Source organism: Schistocerca cancellata, chromosome 3 (genome assembly GCF_023864275.1).
Source record: "Schistocerca cancellata isolate TAMUIC-IGC-003103 chromosome 3, iqSchCanc2.1, whole genome shotgun sequence".
NCBI classification, from domain to species: Eukaryota; Metazoa; Arthropoda; class Insecta; order Orthoptera; family Acrididae; genus Schistocerca; species Schistocerca cancellata.
In genome coordinates this window covers 265,190,670-265,210,669 of record NC_064628.1, presented here as the reverse complement: position 1 = coordinate 265,210,669, position 20,000 = coordinate 265,190,670, and the positions used below count along the sequence as shown (strand labels likewise).

At 40.2% G+C, this 20,000-nt stretch overlaps 1 protein-coding gene across 1 annotated transcript in view; it reads left to right on the top strand.

The window, feature by feature from the left end:
* LOC126174916 (uracil-DNA glycosylase-like) overlaps nt 1–9,344 on the top strand; it is a 41,517-nt gene extending 32,173 nt beyond the window's left edge. The window contains exon 6 of the mRNA XM_049921353.1: nt 8,737–9,344. Coding sequence (XP_049777310.1) covers nt 8,737–8,892 — 156 coding nt within the window. The 3' untranslated portion in view covers nt 8,893–9,344. The remainder of the gene's footprint in view (nt 1–8,736) is intronic.
* The last annotated feature ends 10,656 nt before the right edge of the window (nt 9,345–20,000 follow it).

Below are 20,000 nucleotides of genomic sequence, written 5' to 3'. Positions count from 1 at the left end.
GTGATATATTTTTTATGACAAATTTCATTAAGGAATAAATGTATTGGGAATCTGTATGTTTTGGGATAGGGTCCACCTTTAGCAAAACACATTTTTGTTTTTTAACTTAAACATGGTGTTTCTACAGTGACTGTTTTGTTCCACAGTTTGTCATCTGCAACCACTTACAGGTTTTCTTTTTCCTCATCTTCATCACTGTCAAACACTATATTTTGAGTTGTCACTGTTTACCAGCTGTAAAACCAAGCATGGTGGGCAGTGGAACAGTGATTGGGAGTCAGTAGTTGGTATTCACAGTTTCCTAAACAGGGCTCTGCAGGATGTTCTTAAGTTCACACCACATATAACTCTTATTGCACATTTTTGTGACTGGAAAACTTTAGCTTGGCTCGATGAATTACCCCAAAAAGTAATCCCACATGACATTATGGAGTGAAAGTAAGCATAGTATGCCAGCTTTTCAATTTTTACATCCCCTATGTCTGACAGAATTCACATTGCAAATAGAGATTTGTTTAGATGCTTCAGCATTTCTGTGGTGTGCTCCTTCCAGTTGAATTAATTATCAAGCTGTAATCCCAAGAACCTAACACTGTCCACTTCTTCTACCTGCTTGTCATCATATGTTAGGCATATACTCGTGGGACACCCCTTACAAGTTCTGAACTGAACTGCATGTAGTGTGTTTTTTCAAAGTTTAGTGACAAGGAATTTGCTAGGAACCAGTGATTAATGTCTAAAAATATTTTATTGGCCGTTCTTTCTAAGACTACACTTGATTTTTCTACTTTATTACAATGTTTCTATCATCGGCAAACAAAACAAACTTGGCGTCTGGTAATGTTACTGATGTAAGGTCATTGATATACACGAGAAAAAAATAAGGGCCCTGAGATGTAACCTTGTGGTACCCCACATGTAATTAGTTCCCAGTTGAATGATGCCCAATAGATTAATGCATGTGTCTCCTAATAACACCCTTTGTTTCCTGCCAGAGATGTAAGATTTGAACCATTTTGCAGCATTTCCTGTTGCACCATAATATTCTAATTTGCTTAAAAGGATATTGTGACTTATATTGTGATTTACACAGTCAAATGCCTTTGACACATCAATTTTTTGTCTAATGAATTAAGTTCATTTTCACTGTAAGTGTAGATAGCCTTCTCAATATCAGAAACCTTTAGAAATCTGAACTGAGACTTTGATAGTATGTTATTTGTGATAAGATGGTTATAAAGCTGATTGTAGATTACCTTTTCTAAAATTTTTGAGTATGCTGGCAAAAGTGAAATTGGAAGGAAATTTGATGCTATTTCTTTATCTCCCTTCGTAAACAGTGGCTTAAATTCAGCATATTTCAACCATTCAGGACATATTCCACTGATAAACGACTGTTTACACAGATTGCTTAATATGTTACTTAACTCAGAATCACATTCTTTAATTGACTTTGTTGATATTTCATCATACCCACTAGATGTTTTTGATTTTAAAGATTTTGTGATGGACATTAATTCTGCTGGGGTAGTGAGGGTCAAATTCATATTACGGAAATTACTTGAAATGTGTGGTCTGAGATATCTCATGGCAGCACTTACAGAACCTGACAAACCCATCTTTTCAGGAACAGTTATAAAATGTTTGTTAAAAAGTTCTGCAACACTATACACATCTGTCACCAATGTATCATTTACTCTTTAATGCTATTTGCCCCTCTTCATGTCTGGTTCTACCGGCCTCCTCCTTCACTATATCCCATATTGTCTTTATTTTGTTACCTGATATGACTATCTTTTCCTTGTAATATATTTGCTTTGATGTCCGTATTACAGTCTTTAATATTTTGCAGTATTTCTTGTAATGTGCTATAGCATCAACATCGGAACTGTTTCAGATTGACAGGTATAGTTTTCTTTTTGTTTTACAAGATACCTCTATTCCTTGAGTAATCCATGGCTTCTTTGTAGACTTTGCTCTAACCTTGGTTGGTTTTGGGAAAACTGTGTTCAAATAAGGTAAGCACTTTATTAGTAAAAATGTTATATTTTTCATTCACGCCATGAACACTGTAAACATCACTCCAGTGGATGTTTCCTTTTTTGTTTAAGTACAGTAAATGAAACGCTTCAGAAAAACTGATCCTAAAGTTAAAAGAAAAGTTTTGAATATCTGGTACAGGCAATTAGTCCGAGACTTGCTAAAACCAATAGCGACAGGAGAGATAGTATACCAGTAACAACCTGACTCGTGATCACCCTTAGAGTTTTAGCTTCTAGTGATTCATACACAAGTTTAATGTAGCTGCTTTTTAAAGTTCAGTATTCATAAATATGTCCCATTGTACAAGAAGTACGAGGGTTGTTTTTTAAGTAAGGGCAGTTCGCGCGTATAGTCCCGTAGTTCGTGCGGACGCTGCAACAAACCACCGCGCCACTTGCCGGCATCCTTCCCATTCACACTGATGCAATTTGCAGTTCTGTAGCTGACGTGTAAGCATCGCTGTGCTACTTTATAATGTTTACGATTATTGAATCGCCTGCCGCGTGTGAGATATGGTCAGTGATACGTTTTTTGACCGCGAGACGCCTATCAGCTGCAAAAATTAATCGTCAGTTAACAGAAGTTTATGGCTTGAATGCAATGAGTGAAGGTAAAGTGCGTCAACGGGTTAGAGACTTTAAAAGTGGCCGTCAAAACGTCCATGACGAAGAACGCTCAGGCCGGCCCTCTGTGATCACTGATGATGTGGTGGCTGCAGTCGAAACAAAGATTCGTGAGGACAGAAGATTCACAATTTCCACTCTTTCTTTGGAATTTCCACAAGTTTCAAGATCGGTATTGTACAAAATTGTGTCTCAAAACCTAAACTTTAAGAAACTGTGTTCTCGGTGGGTACCCAGACTCCTCACAGAGGACCACAAAGGGAAGAGATTTGCCACTTCATTGGACTTTTTGATTCGTTACGAGGAAGAAGGGGATGACATATTGAGTCAAATTTTCACTGGAGATGAAACATGGGTATCCCATATCACTCCCGAAAGCAAGCGACAATCGATGGAATGGCGACACACAATCTCACCCGTCAAGGTCAAAGCCAAACAGACGCTGTCAAAGCGCAAGATTATGGCAAATGTGTTCTGGGACCAGCGCGGTGTTTTGCTAGTGGACTTTATGCCACGAGGATCGACAATCAACTCAGATGCCTACTGTGCAACTCTAAAGAAGCTCCACAGAGCAATTCAAAACAAAAGGCGCGGCATGCTGACAAAAGGAGTTTTGCTCCTGCACAATAACGCTAGGCCTCACACCTCTCAAAAGACTCGGGATTTGATTGATTCTTTTGGCTGGGAAGTTTTGGACCATGCACCATACAGCCCCGACCTTGCTCCTAGCGATTTTCACCTTTTCTGGTACTTGAAACACCATCTTGGCGGGCAGCGCTTCAATGACGACGATGAAGTGAAAGCGGCCGTGAACTCTTGGCTGTCGGAGCAGGCGGCCGAATTCTTTGAAGAGGAAATTAAAAACTTAGTTGTACAGTATGACAAGTGCTTAAGTAAACAAGGCAACTATGTAGAAAAATAGGTAAAAGTGTGTAGAATCAGAAAATAAAAGTTTTTTCACAAAAGTATTTGTATCTTTTTTTTTAAAATAAAAACGGCCCTTACTTAACAAACAACCCTCGTATGCAGTGCTTTAGTAGAAGGACTGAGTGAGTTCATTAAATGAAGTTTGAAATAAGAGTAAAATTTTTATTTTATTTTTATTCACCAGGACGCACCACTGTTTATACTGTCCAATTCCTGCCTCGGGTATGTCTTGGGATAGTCTTGGGATAGTGCAAAGCTCATGGCATCAAATGCAAACCATGTGGATGCATTTTCCCTTTTCCTATTCAACTTTTGTGCCTTGTGTTTGGCACAGGTTCAAATACTTGGAAATTTTTTGTATGCTGCATCAAGCATGATCCTGAGCTCATCAGCAATAGCTTCCAAAATGTTTTGTCAGGTTGTGATCTTTGTGTCAGTTAAATTCAACCTCCCACAGCTCCAATGCAGATGAATTGCATTTGTAAAATTCATAGTTCTGTCTTTTGTCCACTTCCTCATAACTGTACACAGCAAACTCACAATAACCAACATATGACTATATATACTGAAGTGCCAAAGAACTGATACAGGCATGCGTATTCAAATACAGACTTATGTAAACAGGCATAAGACGGTACTACTGTTAGCAATGCCTATGTAAGACAGGTGTCTGGCGCAGTTGTTAGATCTGTTACTGTTGCAACAATGGCAGGTTATCAAGATTTATGTGAATTTGAACGCGGTGTTATAGTCTGCGCATGGGCAATGGGACATAGCATCTCCGAGATAGCGATGAAGTGGGGATTTTCCCGTACGACCATTTCATGAGTGTTCTGTGGATATCAGGAATCTGGTAAAACATCAAATCCACAACATAGCTGCAGCAGGAAAAAGATACTGCAAGAACTGGACCAACAAAGACTGAAGAGAATCGTTCAGCATGATAGAAGTGAAACCCTTCAGCAAATTGCTGCAAATTTCAGTGCTGGGTCATCAACAAGTGTCAGCGTCCAAACCATTCAATGAAACATCATCGATATGGGCTTTCGGAGCCGAAGGCCCACTCGTGTACCCTTTATGACTGCACAACACTAGCTTTATGCCTTGCCTGGGCCCATCAACACTGACATTGGACTGTTTATGACTGGAAACGTGTTGCCTTGTGTCAAATTGTATAAAGCGGATGTACATGTATGTGTATGGAGACAACCTCATGAATCCATGGACCCAGCATGTCAGTAGGGGACTGTTCAAGCTGGTGGAGGCTCTGTAATGGTGTGGGGCATGTGCAGTTGGAATCATATGGGATCCCTGGTATGTCAACATATGACTCTGACAGGTGACACAAACCGAAGCATCCTCTCTGGTCACCTGCATCCATTCATGTCCATTGTGCCTTCTGATGGACTTCAGCAATTGCAGCAGGACAATGAGACACCCTACATGTCCAGAATTGCTACAGAGTGGTTCCAGGAACACTCTTCTGAGTTTGTACACTTCCACTGGCCACAAACGCATATCTGGGATGCAAGATGTATGAGACAGGCGAAATACCCTCAGACTTGAAGAAGAATATAATAATTCCAATCCCAAAGAAAGCAGGTGTTGACAGATGTGAAAATTACCGAACTATCAGTTTAATAAGCCACAGCTGGAAAATACTAACACTAATTCTTTACAGATGAATGGAAAAACTGCTAGAAGCCGACCTCGGGGTAGATCAGTTTGGATTCCATGGAAATGTTAGAACACGTGAGGCAATACTGACCCTACGACTTATCTTAGAAAATAGATTAAGGAAAGGCAGACTTAGAGAAAGCTTTTGACAATGTTGACTGGAATACTCTCTTTCAAATTCTGAAGGTGGCAGGGGTAAAATACAGGGAGCAAAAGGCTATTTACAGTTTGTACAGAAACCAGATGGCAGTTACAAGACTCGAGGGGCATGAAAGGGAAGCAGTGGTTGGGAAGGAGTGAGACAGGGTTGTAGCCTCTCCCTGATGTTATTCAGTCTGTATATTGAGCAAACATTAAAGGAAACAAAAGCAAAATTTGGTGTAGGTATTAAAATCCATGGAGAAGAAATAAAAACTTTGAGGTTTGCCGATGACATTGTAATTCTGTCAGAGACAGCAAAGGACTTGGAAGAGCAGTCGAACAGAATGGACAGGGTCTTGGAAGGAGGATATGAGATGAACATCAACAAAATCAAAACAAGGATAATGGAATGTAGTCGGGTGATGCTGAGGGAATTAGATTAGGAAATGAGGTGCTTAAAATAATAAATGAGTTTTGCTATTTGGGGAGCAAAATATCTGATAATGCTCGAAGTAGAGAGGATATAAAATGTAGACTGGCAATGGCAAGGAAAGAGTTTCTGAAGAGAAATTTGTTAACACTGAGTATAGGTTTAAGCGTCAGGAAGTCCGTTTCTGAAAGTATTTGTATGGAATGTAGCCATGTATGGAAGTGAAACATGGGTGATAAATAGTTTGGAGAAGAAGAGAATAGAAGCTTTCGAAATGTGGTGCTGCAGAAGAATGCTGAATATTAGATGGGTAGATCGCATAACTAATGAGGAGGTATTGAATAGAATTGGAGAGAAGAGAAATTTCTGGCACAACTTGACTAGAAGAGATCAGTTGGTAGGACATGTTCTGAGGTGTCAAGGGATCACTAATTTAGTATTGGAGGGCAGGATGCAGGGTAAAAATCTTAGAGGGAGACCAAGAGATGAATACACTAAGGAGATTCAGAAAGATATAGGTTTCAGTAGGTACTGGGAGATGAAGAAAGAGAGGAAAGGTAAGCAACATTTTTTTAATCAGATGTGTTACTGCTGTGTTGTCGGTGAGAGAAGTAGGATACAAAGGTGAAAGTGAGATTGGAACATAAAAGGACAAGGACAGATACACTGTGTGATTAAAAAGTATCCAGACACCTGGCTGAAAAGACTTAAAAGTTCGTGGCGCCATCCATCCGTAATGCTGGAATTCAGTATGGTGTTGGCCTTGATGACAGCTTGCTACTCTCGCAGGCATACATTCAGTTAGGTGCTGGAAGGTTTCTTTGGGAACGGTAGCCCATTCGTTGTGGAGTGCTGCACTGAGGAGTGGTATCAATGTCAGTCGGTGAGGCCTGGTATAAAGTCAGCATTCCAAAATATCTCAAAGGTGTTTTATAGGATTCGGGTCAGGACTCTGTGCAGGCCAGTCCATTACGGGGTGGTTGTTGTTGCGTAACCACTCCGCCACAGGCCGTGCATTATAAAAAGATGCTCGATCAGTGCAATCGCCATCCCCGAATTGCTCTTCAACAGTGAGAAGCAAACATCAATGTAGGCCTGTGCTGTGATAATGTCATGCAAAACAAGAAGGGGTGCAGGACCTCTCCATGAAAAACATGACCACACCACACCATAACAGCAGCACCTCCGAATTTTACTGTTGGCACTACACACACTGGCAGATGACATTCACGAGGCATTCGCCATACCCACACCCTGCCGCTGGATCACCACATTGTGTACCATGATTCGTCACTCCACACAACATTTTTCCACTGTTCAATCATCCAATGTTTATGCTCCTTACACCAAGTGTGATGTCGTTTGGCATTTACCAGCATGATGTGTGACGTATGAGCAGTCGCTCGCCCATGAAATCCAAGTTTCCTCACCTCCCGTCTAACTGCATCCTGATGCAGTTTGGAATTCCTGTGCGATGGTCTGGATAGATGTCTGTCTATTACACATTACAACCCTCTAAAACTTTCGGCTGTCTGTCAGTCAACAGAAGAGGTCGGCCTGTATGCTTTTGTACTCTACGTTTCCACTTCAGTATCGCATCAGAAACAGTGGACCTAGGGATGTTTAGGAGTGTGGAAATATCGCATACAGACTTATGGCACAAGTGACATCCAATCATCTGACCACGTTCGAAGCCTGTGCATTTGCGGAGTGCGCCATTCTGGTCTGTGATGTATGTTTTTTGGGGTATTCAGATACTTTTGATATCCTCCACCCTTGGTGGACAACATGGCACCCACTTGACAATTACCTGCAACATAAGCAGTTTTGACAGCAATGCTATTGTGGCCAAATATTGCTGTAATATAGGCCCATCTAAATGCTCCTTGGGGGGGGGGGGGGGGGTGCAGAAAGAGAGGAAAGCAGATCGGTCAGAGAACACGCTGAAATGAAATGGATGGTGGACAGGACAGGACATTAGCTAGGGAAATGGAATGGTAGGTACTCCAGTGGTGTTCTTTGTTAGATTTAAGTGATGAGAATAGAGTGAGGCAGTTAAATGAAAGCTGGGCAGATTGCATTAGGAGACATACATGGATGTGTGTTGCTGAAATCTATGATGGTTAGAAAATTCTGAATGATGCAAATGGTGATAATGGATAGTGGTCACCTTCAAGGGGGAATAATTTGTGTGCACACTTGTCTGTATTCTGACCTTCCAGTACCAAGCAGAACATAAGTCACCAACTGTTTGTCTTTTGCCATTTGAATTTATTAATTTTCGTGAAACTTATTATGCCTAAGGACACAGTTTTAGGTTGAGAAACAGTTGCACAATAATGTGCCACGACAAATAGTTCTTTAGTAATGTGAGCCGCTTTTGTTTCTGTTGCGTTCATGTGGTATTTTGCATTTTGTCAAAGCTTTTGATAAAATTCTGCTTGTGAAGCTATCGCGTTATTGGTATTGAGTGCAGCCTTCTTGCATGGACATAGTCTTATAGAAAGCACCTGTTTATGCTGCCTTGCATTTCAGTGATAAAACCAATCTGAGTGAGTGAACATAAAATACAGGGTGTAAATGACTTATCAACTAGTTTTTGGTGCTGTTCAAAAACTGTAATGTCTGATGATGACACAAGCATACTAAACAAGTCCTGAAACTCAACCGAGTAGTCCGGATGGTGGCTGAACAATTCTACAACTGTCATTGCAAATGTTTTAAGCTTTAAATTAAAATTCTCATTCTTGATAATAAATTCTGCCAACTGTTTTTTATATAATTTCTCTTTTGCCAATGTATATTTCAAAGCCTGTGTGTGTGAATGGGGGGAGGGGGCCATTAAGGTGACACATTTGCAGAAATCCCACCATAGTAAAGTTTTTTCATTTCCAGAAAAAACATCATCTTTTAAAGGCACCTCATCCTTCCCCACTCTCTGCTCATCGTGGGTTCTTTGGCTGCAAGCATTTCTCTCAGTGCAATGAGCTGCTAAGAAAGGCTGGACGTGGAGAGATTGACTGGTGTCACCTCCCTGAAGATCTCAATTAAATTGTGTTTCAGTACTTCCTTTATTTTTATGTGCCAATTTGATGATATTAGTTTCTGTACTTGTGTTCATAATTTCCACAGTACTGTGATCTGCTCTTACCTATAGATTTTACAGTGACAAAGAGTCATATGTTTTTATTTTTTTTATTTTCTTTTGTTTTTTTTATTTACATTAGTGAAGCAAATTGAAAAAGTTCTGTACTGGAGCTGTATTAAGTGTATAGTCTTTTAAGGCTGTTAGTTCAACCATACCTACCTGCAGCAGTACAAATTTTGAGTACAAATATTTTTCCGATCACCATGAAAAATGGTGAAGTATTATTTTTGTACTTGCAAGACCTGTACTGAAAGTCTGATAGCTAATTAGTGAAACAAGAATCTCTCAGCATTGTATTAGCTGATAAGATGCAGTGTATGAATGTTCCTTTGTGTAAATAAACGCTTACTTTCTATGTGTTGTCATGAATATTTTTGACTTCCCTGTGTCAGTATCAAGATGTACATTACATTAGCTTTATTCTCTACTTGATAACTACTTCTGCATTATATATATCTCACCTGAAGGGCATTGTGTCTGTCTCAAATGTGTGGGTAGTGTAGGCCCTGCTAAAACATGTACTTCATGAAGACCATCACAGCCTGAATTTTTACTAGTGCAAGTTAGTTGGTGTGGCCATTTTCAGCAGTAAGTGCATAACTATTTGTTTTATAAATTCATAAGCATTGTGTCTGTTATGATATAATAACCTGACTGAAAAAAATATTAGTACCCCTTTAAAAAAAAGGATAAAGGTCGCTGTGGAGTGCTGTAGTTGGTGTAGAACTGGTAGGTGTGGATGTCCTTCTCGGCTTTGTCTAGCTGTGCTCATTCAGAAATAACAAGAGTTTAGCTTTCAAATCTATTTTATACCTGTTCAAAGTTTCCCGATGAAGTGTAATCTGTAAAAGCATTGTCCGCTGATGACTCCTGGTGTCTTTTCAGTACAGTAAGTTTTCCATTTCCAGCTTCAGTTTGTATTGGCAGCATACAAAGAGAAACATGAGCCATCTGCATAGTGGGTGGCAATAGTGTCGTCGGTGGCTAGTATCTGCCAATCACAGGCAATCTCCAGTATAACTCTCATATTTTCTGGAGATTGAAAAAGGTATTGCCCATCTTCTGCTGTTAGAAACAATGTAGATATCTTAGCTATACTTTGTACGAAGTAATCTAGACATAAAACCCACCAAACTTATTAAACTGGCCAGCGACTACATTAGTCACTGTAAGCTTTTCAAAACATGCTCGATGGTTTACTCATTATTTATGAAGTATTGCAATAATGAAAAGAAAACCAGTCATCAGGCTGTGATGTCAGACTGTAAGATATGGAGAAATTGTCTTTTTTTTTCCCAATAGTTCCTCAAAAGCAAATGAGGAAGACTGCATCGTGGAGAGTGGTCAAATTACAAAAGTGCGGTTTTGAATTTTTACATGAAAAGTAAAAGTTAATAAGAACTAATACAAATACAAACACTGATGTAGCTTTACTTCATCTTTGTTTCTCATGCACATGGTGATTTGAAATTTCCCTCATGGATTGTACAACACAAGTTGTATAGAGTGAGCAGCACTATGTTGCGCCAGGTGATACAACAGTGATACGGGTTGGTGTTGTATCTCTGTCATCTCAGTGTAACCAGTTAAGTAGCTTACACTATGTTTCTATGCGCTCTGACAATGCGAGTTGTTTCTGCATCGAATTGCAAGACACTAACGTATTGCCTCATTGTGTACTGTGCCATACAGAGTGGTCATGAAAACCTCCACCACTGATGTAAATTGTGACATTGAGATGGGTGTTGTGTGATAGTTGTTCATATGGAATCAGCTGAGTAAGTTGGGTTGGTGTGGAGGCAGAATATGATGGCAGGAAAGAACCATCATTTTTGTAATTGCCTGTGACCACATCAGCATGTCTACAAGGATTTGTATACAACCAAATAGTGTAACATGGCATAAGATCAGTCTTTGTAAAAAGATCCTAACCAACAGGAACCAGAGACCAGTGTGACACCTTGCCAGTGACAGTTGGGTTCAAACTCAACAGGAATTGTTGGTGTTAGTGAGATTCAGGTTCATCTCAAATCAGTTTCCAAGAGAACATTGGAAAGTTGACTGCTTGCAGTGGACATTTGCAGTCAGGTACCTCACAATCTACTGGTTATGAACTGCAGACTAAATCTTGAAGAAATTCCAAAAAGGCAGGAAATTAAGGAGATGGGACCTGGATGCACTGAAAAAATGAGATTATTGAGATCAAACAATGGAAAATCCAGGATGGAATGTAACATTATGAAAAGGAAAGTTAGTACTCACCACATAGTGGAGATGCTGAGTTGCAGATAGGCACAACAAAAAGACTGTCAGAAATTAGCTTTCGGCCAACAATGCCTTTGTCAAAAATAGACAAAACACACACACACACACTGCAGGGTAGAGATGAAATAGTGGAGGCATAGAGGATCAAATAGGTAAAAAGACAAGGCCTGCTAGAAATCCATGGATAATACAAGGTATCAAATTTAATTGTTGAAATGAGAAAATATAAAAATTAAGCAGGTGAAAGGGAATACAAACGTCTGAAAAACAAGACGAATAGGAAGTGCAAAATGGCTAAGCATGAATGGAAGGAGGACAAACATCAGGATGTAGATGCATACATCAGTAGGGAAAGATAGGAACTGCCTACAGGAAAATTAAAGATGCCTTTGGGAAAAAGAGAAGCAACTATATGAATATCAAAGAGCTCAAATGGAAATCAAGTCCTAAGCAAAGAAGGGAATGGTGGGAGTAGTATATAGAGGGTCTATACAAGGGAAATAGCTGGGAGGCAATACTGTAGAACTGGGAGACATGGATTAAGAAGAGATTGTAACTGTGAGAAGAATTTGATAGGGCACTGAAAGGCCCAGGTCAAGATGAGGCCTCGGGTGTAGATGACATTCTGTCAAAACTACTGATGATCTTGGGAGACCCATCTATGGCAAAACCGTTTCATCTTGTGTGTGAGGTATACAAGACAGTCAAAATATCCCCAGACTTCAAAATGACTAGTAATTGCTATTCCAAAGAAAACAGGTGTGAAAGTTACCAAACTATCAGTGTAATAAGTCATAGCTGCAAAATTCTAACCCAGTCATCACAGAAGAATGGAAAAATTGGCAGAAGCAAGGTCTGTGGTCCTCCTCTTGCATTCTGGAATGAGTGGCTCACCCATCTTACCCTCTCCCCTCCTATTTCTCCTTGATTTTCTCTCTGTCTTATTGTATCTTGGTTACTACTGGGCTTCCCAGGATTTGGCTTTTGTATCCTTCCTCAGAGGATTATTGATACATATCAGATGAAGAGACTGGTAACCTCACAGTTTGGTCCCTTTGACACCAACGACCAACCAACCAGCTGGCAGAAGCCAACCTCGGGAAAGATAAGTGTGGACTGGAGAAGTGTAGGAACACATGACGCAATAATGACTTTTAGAAGACAGGTTAAGGACTTGTAGACTTAAAGAGAAAGCATTTGACAGTGTTGACTGGAAGCCTCTTGTTTGAAAATCTGAAGGCAGCAAGGAGAAAAAAGAACAGAGAGCAAAAGGTCCTTTACAACTTGTACAGAGACCAGATGGCATATGCAAGAGCTGAGGGCATTAAAGGGAAGCAGCAGATGAAAAGGAGTGAGGCAGGGTTATTCAGTCTGTACACTCAGCAATAAGAACAGGAACAAAAGAAATTTGGTGAAAGAATTACAGTACAGGGCAAATAAATAAAACATTGAGATTTTCCGATGACTTTGTAATTCTGTCAGGCAGCAAAGGACTTGGAAGAGCAGTTGAAATGAATGGACAGTTCTTGAAAGGAGGATATAAGATAAACACCAGCAAAAGCAAAACATGGATAAATCAAGTGATGCTAACGATATTAGATTATGAAATAAGAGACTTGAAGTGGTAGATGAGTTTTGTTATTGGGGAAGTAAAATAAGTTATGATCAAAGTGGAGGGGATATAAAATGTAGACTTCTAGTGGCAAGAAAAGCCTTTTTGAAGAAGAGAAATTTGTTAACATTGATTTAGATTTAAGTATTAGGAAGTCGTTTCTGAAGTTTTTGTGTGGAGTGTAGCCATGTATGGAAGTGAAACATACACAATTAACAGTTTAAACAAGAATAGAACAAGTATAACTACGTAGCCTTTTGTGGCTGGTGTTATGATTAAAATTCTTCTTGGTGTTCATCCGCGTCATTGTATAAAATATTTAAATTATTGGTTTTAAGTTTATAAAGTATTTTATAAAAATGACATGGTACAACAACCAAGGGAATTTTAATCTTCAAGAGAATAGATGCTTTTGAGATGTGGGGCTGCAGAAGAATGCTGACGATTAGATGGTAGATTACGTAACTAATAGTGCAACGCTCAATGTTTGACCGGACACGGCTCGCCTGTTGACAGGGGGACTGAGCCGCTTATGTCTCACCTCGCCTCGCCCCGGCTAGCTGCACTGTACTGTACAAATCCAACCCCCCCCCCCCCTCTCTCTCTCTCTCTCTCTCTCTCTCTCTCTCTCTCTCTCTCTCACACACACACACACACACACACACACACACACAATGTATTTATCTCTGTATCTCTCTCTTTTAATACAAAAGTAACGTTTCCATGAACGGGTACGTGGTGACAGCTAAATGCATAAAGCACTTGGAAAGTAAAATGATATTTCAATACAATCGCGGATAGAAAACGACTCTCATTTCCGAACAGAAAATATATTTTTCCTTTCATTAATAAGAAACATTAAATAAGTGCTTTCCCTGTAATCTAGAAGACAAACATCTTCATAAAGAAAGCATACCAAAAACATTTACAGACATAACTTGTCATACTTTTCATTTGTTTGCAACAGAAATAAAATTATAGTTCTTGTTGATCAGCAGTAAATCACTAACGCGTTCCGGATTTAATTGGCTGCGGCGATTTGTTAGTAACATGCCGGCCTTACTAAAGCATCTTTCACTAGGTGCGCTTGTTGCTGAGATACATAAAATACGTCTAGCAGATTGTTTCATGTCTGCTCCATCACTTTAAGATGTCATCATCTCCGGGGTGCATTAAAATGTAGAGATCTACTTCATCTGTTGCGGATGATCTTGTTCCTCCATTCCTTGAAACGATCTCTCTTTCTGGGTGGTGATGACACAGTACTTGAAGGATCTATGATAATAAACAAGAGAGATAAGTAATACAGAACTGATGTGGAAATCATCGAAACGTTCCCGTTAAAACGAGGTGTTTTACGTTAATAAAATATTATACGAAATATAACATTGCCGTTTCTCCGTAATACACTCTCCAGTAACTATGCAAAAACGATTATGTTAATGATTGCATGTTGTACCTGCGTAAGTAGCACACATTTGTCGCACATTGCTAAGAATTTCCTGCTTTTCATTTATTTCAAGCATATTAAGATCACGGAAAGACAGCCAAAGAAACTTAGCAATTTTATGTCTGGAAATGATCACAATCTTCTCACAAACGAAAGTCAAGGCTCGATTTTTAATTCTTTGTACCTCCTTTAAAAAATACGTATGTTAGTACACATCAGTTACGCTAGTTAATTATAAATCTATCACGTATCATAACTGCAGTAATTATTCACCTGATAGTCAAGTGTCACTGACACTACAGATTTGTTGCAGTTTGTGAAACCAAAGAAGAACTAACTGGATTGTCGGTTCTTTTTCGCCTTCTAATTCATCTGTGGCCTCATTAAATGGTCTCATAAAATGCGTAATTTTTCCTGCAAGCTCATTATCATATCCTTGCAATCTGTAAACGGAGTCCTTTCCCGTCAGCAAAGCAGCAACTTCGTTATACTGAGTGTGTAAGGATTCCATCATAGCGTATAAGCTGTTCCAGCGTGTGCAGACCTCTTGTTTCAACGATGATTTCAAAGACGAACAGAGGCCACTTTTCTTAATGTACCTTACAATGCATTTTGCACTATTTATTGTTGATGCGATGTTCGGGGCATGATTTAACAAAAAGTTACCTTCATCGAAAGTATGGCTAAGTGCTGTGTTTATACAATGAGCAGCACAAGGAATCCTTTAGTGATTTTTTAAAGCCTTTATTACATTGGCACCCTGGTCGGAGACAAAAACAAAACTGTGCAACATGTCCAGCGAAATGTTCCAATCAGCCATCCTCTCTTCAATTTCTTTCATAATATTTACTTCCGTCTACTTAACTTCATTGTTCACAAGAGACCAATCTGTGTTAATGTAATGTGTTGTAAGCGTCAAGTAGTGCACCTGATCATGCGAATCAGTCCACATATCAACTGCCGCAGCACATGTTTCATTAATAACTTCCACAATAACAGATGTTCAAATGTGTTTGAAATCTTATGGGACTTAACTGCTAAGGTCATCAGTCCCTAAGCATAGCCACTACTTAACCTAAATTATCCTAAGGACAAACACACACCCATGCCCGAGGGAGGACTCGAACCTCCGCCGGGACCAGCCGCACAGTCCATGACTGCAGCGCCTAAGACCGGCCGGCTAATCCCACGCGGCTCCGCAATAACAGAAGGCATTATGCTGTTTCGTATTGCATCAGCTTTGACATGTCTACTTATAGTAGAGGGATGTGGCATGACATCTGCCACGTTAACTTCTCCATAATGCGCACCTAGATGTATTAATTCTTGGCCTAGTTCTCTGAAACCTTCACTGGATACAACTTTAAAAGGTCTCATATCTTTAGCACACATTGCAACACACTTTTCTGTAATACTATTTTTTATTACTGCCGGTATCCCTGAAGGAGCTGTATCTTTGTGAGGTTTCTTGCAACTGTGTTTCTTTAAATGAGTGGTTCCCGACTGGAAGCACAATAATGTGGAGCAGTTTATGCACGATACGTACCCAGTAGACGCACTGTTTCGTCTACAACCAACAGAAATGTACTCCACACTTGGGTTTTTAGACCTTCCCGTTTCTTCCATGTGTAAACATTAGTTTCAGTCTTACGTCTTATTGCACTGGCTTCCTCGCGCTGCATGATTACAGAGAGAGAGACACACCACAAATGAGAAGCCCGTACTGGCTGCAGTCTCACACGGATAATGACACGTGTAATGTGTTTGAAGTTAGCTGTTACGTATTCGGTCACGGCATCTGTACTCGGTCACTAGAACTAGTGCGGGCAGCCTATCCAGCTAGGGTGTGCCCGTCCCATCCCGTATTTTGTGCTCGCTTACTCGGTCATGCAGGCCTCTAGTAACTAATGAGGAGCTACTGAACAGAACTGGGGAGAAAAGAAATTTGTGGCCCAATCTGACTAGAAGAAGGAATCAGTTGGTATGACATTTTCTGAGGCATCAACATATCTCCATTTTAGTATTGGAAGAAAATAGGGGAGTGTGGGTGTTAAAAATCGTACAGGGAGACAAGGAGATGAATACATTAAGCACTTTCAGAAGGATGTAGGTTGCAATAATTATTCAGAGATGAAGAGGCTTGCACTGGGTAGAATAGCATGGAGAGCGGCATCAAACCAATCTTTGGACCGAAGACAACAACAAACTACCCCACAAAAGACCATTGCATCCAGCAATACATGGAGCTTCACGTTTTCACTGTGCCACCCGTAAAGAACTTGCATGGAAACAGAAACGTTACGGGATCGAATTCCAGTTGGATCACAGAATATTTCAATCTCTCTTTATCGTAGCCTTCACACCTCAGTGATTCGCTGGAAACGACAGGTGGTTCAGATTCCTTGATAAACTGAAGGTACCATCTCACTGGTCGAATTATTGGGGTAGGTTAGAGACACACAAGTTTCAGAGGTGGCATCCAATTGCGAGTTGGACCAGGCCTTTAAGCCATTCGGAATCTGAACTTTTTCTCACTGACACCCCTCACAAAATAATGAAAGGAAAAGAGTTTGTTACTTACTGCACGTTTGGTGTCCAGTCAGTAAAACTTCAACATCAAGCATGGTGTTTTAATTTATTACTTCTTTACTACTAACGCTATTCGCAACACATTTTAGTGACAGTACGCATTTAGACCAATGAATGTAGCTGCAAAATTATATCATTGTAAAAAACATATTTCAATAAATATGTCGTAAAGATTGAAATGCTTGAAAAACTATCTTTTCTTAAACCTGAGACAAATTATACAGACGGTACTCTTCTAGTGTTGGTTACTTTTGTGGGCAAAACAACACAGAAGCTGGATAGTGATGGACTGGAGGTTTGTATTGTCAGACATATAATAATTTTACACTTCTCAAATTATAATAGATATCTACATCTACGTGATTACTCTTCTATTCACAATAAAGTGCCTGGTAGAGGGTTCAATGAACTACCTTCAAGCGTCTCTCTACCATTCCACTCTCGAACGGTGTGCAGGAGAAACGAGCACTTAAATTTTTCTGTGCGACCCCTGATTTCTCTTATTTTATCGTGATGATCATTTCTCCCTTTGTAGGTGGGTGCCAACAGAATGTTTTCGCAATCAGAGGAGAAAACTGGTGATTGAAATTTCATGAGAAGATCCCGTCATGACGAAATACGCCTTTGTTTTAATGATTGCTACTCCAATTCACATATCATGTCTGTGACACTATCTCCCCTACTTCGCGATAATACAAAACGAGCTGCCCTTCTTTGTACTTTTTCGATGTCATCCGTCAGTCCCATCTGATGCGGATTCCACGCCACACAGCAATACTCCAGAATGTGGCGGACAAGCGTGGTGTAAGCAGTCTCTTTAGTAGATCTGTTTCATCATTTAAATGTTCTACCAATGAATCGCAGTCTTTGGTTGGCTCACCCACAACATTATCTATGTGATCGTTTCAATTTAGGGTATTTGTAACTGTAATCCCTAAGTATTTAGTTGAATTTACAGCCTTCAGATTTGTGTGACTTATCGCGTAATCCAAAATTAGCGGATTTCATTTAGTACTCATGTGAAGAACTTCGCACTTTTCTTTATTCAGGGTTATAATGTCACTTTTCGCACCATACAGATATCTTATCTAAATCATTTTGCAATTCGTTTAGGTCATATGATGACTTTAGAAGACAGTAAATGACAGCGTCATCTGCAAACAGTCTAACACGGCTATTAAGATTGTCTCCTATGTCGTTAATATAGATCAGGAACAATAGAGGGCCTATAACACTTCATTGCGGTACGCCGGATATTATTTCTGTTTTACTCGACGATTTTCCGTCTATTACTACGAATTGTGACCTTCCCGACGTCAGATCATGACGCAAGTACCGTTATTCAAGATGGTGGCACCCAGTGTGTTCACCACGAGCTCCAGAGTCCAACTGACTTAGTTCATATCGTCGCCGCCAGAGGGTGCTACTGTGACGTTGGGTGAGGACGCAAGTACCGTTATTCAAGATGGCCATATACAGTCTGTATCCACCACTTGGTGTGGGTCTAGTTGATATCGCTGCTACCAGAAGGCTCTGCCATGACGCCAGCTGATGACGTTCTGGGGTGAGGGTAAATGGTGGAAGCCAATAGGAGCCCTTAATAGAGTCACGTGTTCGACTTCAGCCAGTAGGGTTGAAGTATCTGATTATGTCATTGTAGTAGATATAGGTGAAGCTCAGCAGCTCTGGGGCCTCAGTCTTGTTCAGTCAGTCAGTCAGCAGGAGAAGAAGAAAAACCATGAAGCGCCGACAACAGCAGCAGTGAAACTCCAGCATAGTCATGCAGAATAGAAATAAACAGAAAAGTCTCACCCATCACATTGTTCTCTCTCTGGTTAGCTTTAGTATTTTTCAGACTTTTCACTTTTGGACCATATATAATGCTTCCTCGTCTTTGTTCAACAGGATCGAGTGCTAACATGCCCAGCTCCGCAGACACGTCCAGACCTGCATAAGCCTCGACCGCCATCTCGTCGAGACCTACAGGAACAGCCACCGCCGCATCTGAACCAGTAGCAGCCAGGTGGGATCCTATAGCTCACATAGCACACTTGTTGGAGCAGGACAAGGAGTTGCTCATCTCTTTACCACTGATAGCACAGAAGAAGTTAAAACTAGTATTTCGAAACGTATTGATTATTTGTTGCAGGTTGTGAAATCTAAGATTCAAAGCGAAAAGGATATATCCGTCCATGAACTTCTGGATAAGAGGGACGACATGTATATTATGTCAGCGGAAATACTTGTTAAATGTGGCTCATTGCAGAAGTATGAAGGAATCAGGAACATAATTGTAGAGAAATTGGGAGGAACTGTCTTCGTCAGCCAACCCAGACATTATCATATTCACAGGTGTTTGCAGGTCGCGAGGATGAAAGTATTATGTATGGCTATGTCATGTGCTCAGAGTAAGACAATGGAATTGGCATCCGTATTACAGAAACCTCTTGGCCCAGCATTATTGGTACTGTAACTGGAAAGCAGTGAGAAGCCACATCCCCCCCCCCCACTGGAAGACAACTTCATATCAGCCTTATCAATGCGAACACATTCTTCTAGTCATATTGTGGCTAGCCATGTAAGGTTGTGTTTGAGCTTATGAAGTTTGAACCTGAGAAACCATCTCAGCCACAGAGTAAGAAATCATTTTTTAAACATTTCAGTACAGTATAGAAAATGCAATAGTCATGCCTAAAAATTGAATTTTGTGTTAGTTTACAATCACAGGGAATCACAGTATGTGTACGGAACGATTTGAAGTGAAGTGATCATATAAAATTAATTGTTGGTAAGGTGGGTGCCAGGTTGAGATTCATTGGGAGAGTCCTTAGAAAATGTAGTCCATCAACAAAGGAGGTGGCTTACAAAACACTCGTTCGACATATACTTGAGTATTGCTCATCAGTGTGGGATCTGTACCAGGTTGGGTTGACAGAGGAGATACAGAAAATCCAAAGAAGAGCAGCCCATTCTGTCACAGGGTTATTTGGTAAGTGTGATAGCATTACAAAGATGTTTAGCAAACTCAAGTGGCAGACTCTGCAAGAGAGGCGCTCTGCATCGCGGTGTAGCTTGCTGTCCAGGTTTTGAGAGGG